This window comes from Coregonus lavaretus, assembly GCF_964263955.1.
Source record: "Coregonus lavaretus genome assembly, contig: HAP1_SCAFFOLD_464, whole genome shotgun sequence".
Lineage (NCBI taxonomy): Eukaryota > Metazoa > Chordata > Actinopteri > Salmoniformes > Salmonidae > Coregonus > Coregonus lavaretus.
This window is the reverse complement of record NW_028164474.1, coordinates 146,395-156,208: the sequence shown is the minus strand read 5'-3', so window position 1 is coordinate 156,208 and position 9,814 is coordinate 146,395. Positions and strand designations below refer to the sequence as shown.

Below are 9,814 nucleotides of genomic sequence, written 5' to 3'. Positions count from 1 at the left end.
GCACAGGAAGCGGCACAGGTCCTAATCCAGGCACTTGTCATCTCCCGTCTGGATTACTGCAACTCGCTGTTGGCTGGGCTCCCTGCCTGTGCCATTAAACCCCTACAACTCATCCAGAATGCCGCAGCCCGTCTGGTGTTCAACCTTCCCAAGTTCTCTCACGTCACCCCCCTCCTCCGCACACTCCACTGGCTTCCAGTTGAAGCTCGCATCCGTTACAAGACCATGGTGCTTGCCTATGGAGCAGTGAGGGGAACGGCACCTCCGTACCTTCAGGCTCTGATCAGTCCCTACACCCAAACGAGGGCATTGCGTTCATCCACCTCTGGCCTGCTGGCTCCCCTTCCTCTGCGGAAGCATAGTTCCCGCTCAGCCCAGTCAAAACTGTTCGCTGCTCTGGCACCCCAATGGTGGAACAAGCTCCCTCACGACGCCAGGACAGCGGAGTCACTCACCACCTTCCGGAGACATTTGAAACCCCACCTCTTTAAGGAATACCTAGGATAGGATAAAGTAATCCTTCTACTCCCCCACCAAAAAAAAAATGTGTAAAGTGGTTATCCCACTGGCTATAGGGTGAATGCACCAATTTGTAAGTCGCTCTGGAAAAGAGCGTCTGCTAAATGACGTAAATGTAAATGTAAATGATACAAAGTAGGTGCACAGGTCGAGAGAAATTAGTAATCAAGGTGAAAGACAGTGACACATTCAATACCGCCTTACACACTCTCGCCTGCATCCAGCTGATCTAGGGCATAATCATTAGTCCAAGAGTTGCAAAGTAGAGTTTCTATTGGACACATTCAGCCCGTCTGAAGTTTGCTAGAGTGCATTTGGATGATCCAGAAGAGTAACATCCAAATAACAGCAACAGTGTGTGAAAACCTTGTGAAGACTTACAGAAAACGTTTGACCTGTGTCATTGCCAACAAAGGGTATATAACAAAGTATTGAGAAACTTTTGTTATTGACCAAATACTTATTTTCCACCATAATTTGCAAATAAATTCATTAAAAATCCTAAAATGTTATTTTCTGGAAAAAAAATTCTCATTTTGTCTGTCATAGTTGACGTGTACCTATGATGAAAATTACAGGCCTCTCATCTTTTTAAGTGGGAGAACTTGCACAATTGGTGGCTGACTAAATACTTTTTTTCCCCACTGTACATTATAGTCATTTGATAACTACTCAAAGTTATATAAACTTTTGAACCAGAAATAATACTTAAATAGAGTACTTCCTTACTTGTGGTTAGGGTTGCAGAGACCAGTTTACTTTGCTTTCCATTTTCCAGCACAGTGCAGACAGTGACAGAGTACTGAGTACCACGTTGCAGGTCAGAGAGAGTGATGCTGTGTGAAGATGTGGTAGTGATGTGTGGTTCTGTCCATGGACAGTGGTAGGAGATCTGGTAATGATGTTGGGTTTGGTCCAATCCTGGTGGCTGGCTCCAGCTAACAGTAGCTGATGTGGTGTCCACTGAGTCAACATTCAGCTGCTCTGGAGCAGGAAGTACTAAGGGAAAATACATTATTGTTAGGGCTACAGTTTAACACCAGAAATATATTACAGGAGAAAATGTAGAATAAGGCCAGGGATAAACATGTCTTTGCAATCACTTATAATGTGGGAAGAAATAAGCTAAAAACAGAAGTCACAATAGAAGTTGATTTGTAATATAGCAAAATGTCTGTTCTGGTAGAGATGATGAACTGTAATAAGGTGAGGAGATCTCTTACTAGTGCAGATAGTTGTAGAGACAGGTTCACTCTCTTCCCCATTGCTCAGTACAGTTGAGACGCTGACGGTGTGCTCAGTACCAGGTTGCAGGTTTGAGAATGTTTTGTGGCAGTCTTTAGTATTCTCTGCATGGAGGTCTGTTCCTGGGCTGCAGTAGGATATGAAGAAGCGCTGTGGGACTTTTTCCATTCCTTCAGCCTTGGACCAGTGGAGAGTGAAGGAGGTCTCTTCCAAATGGTCTACCTTTAAGTCTCTGGGTGGAACCACTGGAACAAAAATCAAGATTTGTTGTAAGAAGATCTTCATCTTGTCATATGAGTCCATAACAATATCGCTCTTAAAACACAACAAAGTATGTCAGTAAAACATGACTAAAACCAAACTCTTTACCTGTGGTTACAGATGCTGAGACACATCTGCTTTGTCTTCCATCTTCTCCCTCTGTGGCCACACTGAACTGGTACTTTTCACCAGGTTGGAGACTGCTTATTTTAAGATGATACCCGCCTTTCACTTTTGATGAATCCGTTTCCCCCAGGTCACAGCCCCAGGTCACTCTGAACTTGTGTGGTGCCTTCAGCCCCTCAGGAGAACCCCAGCTCAGAGACACAGAGTCTGATCTCACTGACAGGACCTGGATCTTCCCAGGAGGGGGCAGCACTGGAGAGAAAAAAACAGACTTAATTGGAACCACAAATGCATACTAATTTACTTATGTCAGAATAGGAGTAACAAATTATATCTTAAATACTTTTTTACAAACGTTATGTACATCATTGTTCACAAGTTATGAGCTATCACTAAAGATCTCAAAGAACAACTTTTGGGTTAATTAATTATTGATTGTACATGCACTTACCGTCGACTGACTCTGGCCTTTGGCGTTGCTCTCCATCAAAAGTCTTCAGCAGTGGAAACAGAGTAAGAAACAATCTTTTCATTGAAAAAACTAAATGTTTATGTTGCAAAACAAGCAATGACAAAGCTTGTAGCATGAACTTGAATTAACAGTATTAGCAAATCTACATTGCCAATAGTACAGTTGAAGTCGGAAGTTTACATACACCTTAGCCAAATACATTTAAACTCTGTTTTTCACAATTCCTGACATTTAATCTAAGTAAGAATTCCCTGTCTTAGGTCAGTTAGGATCACCACTTTATTTCAAGAATGTGAAATGTCAGAATAATAGTAGAGATAATTATTTATTTCAGCTTTTATTTATTTCATCACATTCCCAGTGGGTCAGAAGTTTACATACACTCAATTAGTATTTGGTAGCATTGCCTTTAAATTGTTTAACTTAGGTCAAACATATCGGGTGGCCTTCCACAAGCTTTCCACAATAAGTTGGGTGAATTTTGGCCCATTCCTCCTGACAGAGCTGGTGTAACTGAGTCAGGTTTGTAGGCCTCCTTGCTCGCACACACTTTTTCAGTTCTGCCCACAAATGTTCTATAGGATTGAGGTCAGGGCTTTGTGATGGCCACTCCAATACCTTGACTTTGTTGTCCTTAAGCCATTTTGCCACAACTTTGGAAGTATGCTTGGGGTCATTGTCCATTTGGAAGACCCATTTGCGACCAAGCTTTAATTTCCTGACTGATGTCTTGAGATGTTGTTTCAATATATCCACATAATTTTCCTTCCTCATGATGCCATCTATTTTGTGAAGTGCACCAGTCCCTCCTGCAGCAAAGCACCCCCACAGCATGATGCTGCCACCCCTGTGCTTCACGGTTGGGATAGTGTTCTTCGGCTTGCAAGCACCCCCTTTTTCCTCCAAACATAACGATGGTCATTATGGCCAAACAGTTCTGTTTTTGTTTCATCGGACCAGAGGACATTTCTCCAAAAAGTACAATCTTTGTCCCCATGTGCAGTTGCAAACCGTAGTCTGGCTTTTTTATGGCGGTTTTAGAGCAGTGGCTTCTTCCTTGCTGAGTGGCCTTTCAGGTTATGTCAATATATTACTTGTTTTACTGTGGATATCGATACTTTTGTACCTGTTTCCTCCAGCATCTTCACAAGGTCCTTTGCTGTTGTTCTGGGATTGATTTGCACTTTTCGCACCAAAGTACGTTCATCTCTAGGAGACAGAACGTGTCTCCTTCCTGAGCGGTGTGACAGCTGCGTGGTCCCATGGTGTTTTTACTTGCGTACTATTGTTTGTACAGATGAACGTGGTACCTTCAGGCGTTTGGAAATTGCTCCAAGGATGATCCAGACTTGTGGAGGTCTACACATTTTTTCCTGAGGTCTTGGCTGATTTATTTTGATTTTCCCATGATGTCAAGCAAAGAGGCACTGAGTTTGAAGGTAGGCCTTGAAATACATCCACAGGTACACCTCCAATTGAATCAAATGATGTCAATTAGCCTATCAGAAGCTTCTAAAGCCATGACATAATTTTCTGGAAATTTCCAAGCTGTTTAAAGGCACAGTCAACTTAGTGTATGTACACTTCTGCCCCACTGGAATTGTGATACAGTGAATTATAAGTGAAATAATCTGTCTGTAAACAATTGTTGGAAAAATTACTTGTGTCATGCACAAAGTAGATGTCCTAACCGACTTGCCAAAACTATGTCATGCTGAAATAGGAAATGGCCTTCCCCAAACTGTTGCCACAAAGTTGGATGCACAGAATCGTCTAGAATGTCATTGTATGCTGTAGCGTTAAGATTTATCTTCCCTGGAACTAAGGAGCTTAGCCCGAACCATGAAAAACAGCCCCAGACCATTATTCTTCCTCCACAAAACTTTACAGTTGGCACTATGCATTCGGGCAGGTAGTGTTCTCCTGGCATCCGCCAAACCCAGATTTGTCTGTTGGACTGCCAGATAGTGAAGCGTGATTCATCACTCCAGAGAATGCGTTTCCACCACTCCAGAGTCCAATGGCAGCTTTACACCACTCCAGCCGACGCTTGGCATTGCGCATGGTGATCTTAGGCTTGTGTGCGGCTGCTCTGCCATGGAAACTAATTTCATGAAGCTCCCGACGAACAGTTCTTGTGCTGGCGTTGCTTCCAGAGGCAGTTTGGAACTCGGTAGTGAGTGTTGCAACTGAGGACAGACGACTTTTACGCTCTACGCGCTTCAGCACTCAGTGGTCCCGTTCTGTAAGCTTGTGTGGCCTAACGCTTCGCGGGTGAGCCATTGTTGCTCCTAGACGTTTCCACTTCACAATAACAGCACTTACAGTTGACCGGGGCAGCTCTAGAAAGGCCGAAATTTGACGAACTGACTTGTTGGAAAGGTGGCATCCTATGACAGTGTCACGTTGAAAGTCACTGAGCTCTTCAGTAAGGCCATTCTACTGTCAATGTTTGTCTATGGAGATTGCATGGCGGTGTGCTTGATTTTATACACCTGTCAGCAACGGGTGTGGCTGAAATAGCCAAATACACTAATTTGAAGGGGTGTCCACATACTTTTGGCAATGTATATTCAGTGTATACTCAGGTATAATGAGGGGGGGAATCAACTACCTGTCTTCCTGTTTGTTTTATCTCTTCAATGATCAGGTCATGACCTTTGTGCTTTGTCACTGAACACTCAGCAACATGTCTTCCATGAAATCATCAATATGAAATAGTTTTCAGAACAAGTGGTATTTTATGGAGAAACAAACATTTTGTATAGTGGGATGCAAAAAAAATTGCACTACTTTGTATTGGACAATGATGACAACAGAGGAAAGTAAGTATGTTTTCTGATAAAGGGGAGAAGAAAGCATAAACTATACCTGTCTTCCTGCTTGTTTTATCTCTTCATAGACTACATCATGTCCTTTGTGTTCTGTTACTACACACAGACTGCAGATCAGCTTCTGGTCTGTCCTGCAGAACACCTCCAGAGCTCTGTGGTGCTCCTGACAGAGTCTCTCCTCCAGGTCTCCAGTCACCTCCACCAGGGTGTGTCTCTGTAGTTTAGGTACTGTGTAGTGCTTCCTAACGTGGGTCTCACAGTAGGACTGAGTGCAGGTCAGACAGAACTTCACAGCTTGGACCTCAGAGCAGATATCACAGGGTACCTCTCCTGGCCTGGTTGGGAATTGGAAAATAAGATTTATTACATTTTAGTCATTTAGCAGACACTCTTATCCAGAGCGACTTACAGTTAGTGAGTGCATACATTTTAATACTGGCCCCCCGTGGGAAACGAACCCACAACCCTGGCGTTGCAAGCGCCATGCTCTACCAACTGAGCTACACGGGGCCAAATTTATCAAATACATTGATCAAAAGAACATGACCCATACAGGTTAACACATAATGGCCTGATAATATAACACATGGTAACCTACCTATAACTATCTGTTATCATGGTAACCTACCTATAACTATCTGTTATCATGGTAACCTACCTATAACTATCTGTTATCATGGTAACCTACTTATCATATCGTTATGTTTTTGTCTCACCTTAAGTCACAAATAATTAAGAAAATGTTATTATTATGACATAGGCTCAAAGGACTATGTAAAATATTACCCTTTGAAATGAAAAGGGAGTTCCATGGATTGGTCACTCTTCATTGATAAATAACCAGATGAAACAGACTCTGCTATCTCTGGTTGGGACCTGCAAGCAGCACAAGTCATACAACATAATACAACATTGAATATTGAGTCAGAATTCATAATTTTAGTTTAACTCATTTCTAAAGACATAAAATTATTCTGATCCTTTATCAAATATATTGATGAACAGAATATTTTCTGTGAAGTTTATTCTGCACTGCAACATAAAACAAAAAAAAAAAAAAAAAAAAACATTAACATGAAAATGTAAACCATGTGATAACTGAAGAATTACACTTATAGGTGGTTATTACTAAATTATACAACGGGTGGGTCTAATCCTGAATGCTGATTGGTAAAAACTGCATTCCAGCCGGTGTCTATTCCACAAGTTACCACTGGCTAAATCTATGATGTTAAAAAGCCTATTTACTCTGTTCCATCTGACTGCGCAATCCACTGTCTCATCAGCCCAGCCAGGCACTTTATAAACTTGATCTCCACTATAAAAAGCATCTAGACATTATTTCACATTTCTTTTAGACTAACATTTAGTTTTCAACAGCGGAGATTTAGATAAACCTTGCTGTCTGTCTCTGACATTTGCAACATTGTTTCAATATTCAAATTCGATCTCCAGCTGTCCCATAGTAATGAACGTGTAGGGGTCGGGAGGAGAGAGAGAGGCAGGCAGCGTTTCTTAGCCAGTCGAAATCATGAATCAGCTGGCATCATTTTTATGGATATATACAAAGAAATGTCAATTGATTAAAGGTAAAACGAAACGAAGTGCAGCTAGTTTGCAGTCTTTCCAGCTTCAGTTTGAAGTGATTGTGTTACTGTAGCTGTGTTGTTGGCTAGCTCCTCTGAACAACAGTGTCCTGACGAGAGAGCACATTCTCTATGCCAGGCGAAATTGCACCTCATTAGCTCATTGTTATGGATTTATCCGAATAAATGGCTCTAGAAAACAGCATAAACAAATGCAATTGCAGCTACCGTTGTTATTCTGGCTGCACTGTTTGACTTGACTGTAAATTAGCCGTAGTTGGCTAGCTAGCAAGCAAGGGATAAAAGCGTTGCCAGACAGTATGGCAATGGACATTTAGAACGAACGACTGGGTCGCGTCTATAGATACAGAACAAAAAGACTGAACGACTGGGTCGCGTCTCTGGCAACCGAACCGATAGAACGAACGACCAGCCGGTTTGGGTAGCAACCCTAGATTTGTGTCGGGACTATATCTTGTGGAAGGATGAAATAGTATGAATAAATTCAACAAAATAAAGTTTTTAATGAAAATATGTAAATCATTATTTGAATATGTTGGTAGAGTATACCCATTGTATAAAAGTGATGATGCCCTCAATGTTCGTGCCTAACAACATCCATGCCAATATATCCTCCAAACACGGGCATTCTCGGGCATTATCACTTAATTATAGAGATGGGTTACCAACATATTCAAATAATGATTTACATATTTTCATTAAAAACTTCAGTCCCACAGCGCTTCCTCATATCCTACCGTAGCCTCGGGCATTATCACTTCATTATAGAGATGGTTCTACATTTCCTGGTAACATGTAGAAACTCACCCTTTTCTTTGTGAAGAGGCCCCCTCTTTGACATGAAGAGAGTGAACCATTGATGTACCACTCTTCATTGATAAACAACCAGAGGAAACAGACTCGGCTATCTCTGGATGGACACTGCAGATAATACAAGAAAGACATGCACCTTTAGTAAATACTCAAATCACATGCAGCATTATAGAAGTGAACTACCTTTGGACTTGGTTTGTCGTCAGTCATTTACGCTTACCAAATCTTTCATATTTTCTGTTAAATGTACTATGCAGTAACTTAGTATCCTTCTAAAAATGCATTACTTTTATATAGGATACAGATCTTAAAAGTCTTCAACAAGCAGTTGTGCGCGCACACAAAACACACACACCTCTTCATATAAGGGTCCATGTTCTCATCAAGATCCTTGTTTGGTGACCCATCCTTCTGTCTTTCTTTAGGGATGGCTCCACCCTCAGCCCCCTGATGATAACTCATTATAACTCTCAGAGAGGAGGCCTCACAATCCTGAAGAGGACTGGTCTGGTCCCATATCAATCTGTAAATAAGAAGAGTAAATACCATTATATTAAAACGTTTAAACACAAAAGCAGATTAGGCCTATTGTTGGCCTGCTGTGCTGGGGATTTAAATTGACATTATAATGACATCCTGTAAAGCATTTGGTACAGAATGCAACTGTGAAAAGCAGTAAAGGCTGAATGTTTTTTTTGTTTTAATTATTATTATTTTAAAAAATAAAATAAAAAGCAATGTAGCACAATTACATAGTGAATATGTAATTATGTTATTTAGTTGTCTTTTTCGTGTCAGTCCTTTTTTAGGAAATTGTATTATCCCTAGGTGGGACACCAATCCGCCCCAACCTGGTCTTGGCTAGACGGTATACAGTTTATGTCAAATTGACCTCAAAAGTTTATTTTTGCATTTTAGTTAACTCTAACCCTTTACTTAACTTGAACCTAATTTTCCCAACCTACTACGTTAATTATACTAACCTGCGGAGTATTTCTCCTAACCTGCTAGGAAAAGTATCCTGGTCAATTCTGACATAAACTGTATCCCGGCTAGTCCCAACCTGCCCCATCCATAGAGAATGATAGAGGCCTCTAGTGGCCAAAAGGCTGTAATAGCATGAGCTGCGGTTCCACCATTTTAACGTAGTCAAGTGGGTGGGGCTTCCACCTTCATTGGCTTATTCTTTCTGGTGACCCTGTTGTGTCCAGTCGGGTCATCGGGAGGGATCAGCCAGTGTACTACTTTTAAAAGGAGATAGCATCAATAAAGCTGCCTCTGCCTATACATCTCTATGGCCCAACGCAAAACCAAAGTGGCTAAGTTTTTATGAATCCATTTTGTTAAGGTTGGCTGGGAGTCATAGGTCGTATCCGAAATCTGTATTGCTTACTACTTACTAAAACGACATAATGTGTATTACTAATCGTACTATATACTATTTAGAAACGTACAGTTTACTAAAATGTATGCAAAAATGTATGCAGTAAGCAACAAATATCAACATACTAGACTCACGGTTCATTTGGGTACAGTGCGTCCTTCCTCAACAGTGTGCAGCGAATTATAGCCGAAATTAGTATAACATCCTGGCATTTAAAGCTTAGTCCATTTTCCAAATTTCACATATAAAACTTGATATTTTCGCATACCTAAAATGCATACTATTTAGAATGCAAGGATGGATATTCGGACACAACAACTGTAAAAATGTAACAGGAATCAATTAGGCCTATGACCGCCTATCAAAGTTTGGAAGAAATACACTGTATGTATACAATACACACAATTATTTCTTTCCTCATAAGCATCTCTTATTTTAGGATAAATATATGAATATATCTGCTAAATATCTTAAATCTCAGCGTCAGTTAGCTGTGTAAATGAGAAGACGTTTCGTGGTCTTCCTTGTGCGCACTCAGCCATTATGGTAGTGG

At 41.1% G+C, this 9,814-nt stretch overlaps 1 protein-coding gene across 1 annotated transcript; it reads right to left on the bottom strand.

The window, feature by feature from the left end:
- Positions 1-719: 719 nt before the first annotated feature.
- On the bottom strand, positions 720-8,339 carry LOC311116977 (fibronectin-like; the record flags this gene model as incomplete). Its single annotated transcript, XM_084191981.1, has 9 exons — positions 720-748; positions 1,249-1,518; positions 1,743-2,009; positions 2,134-2,403; positions 2,603-2,645; positions 5,495-5,792; positions 6,244-6,333; positions 7,872-7,985; positions 8,233-8,339. The coding sequence occupies 9 exons, from the start codon at positions 8,337-8,339 to the stop codon at positions 720-722; spliced, it is 1,488 nt and encodes a 495-aa protein (XP_084048107.1).
- Between the last annotated feature and the right edge of the window lie 1,475 nt (positions 8,340-9,814).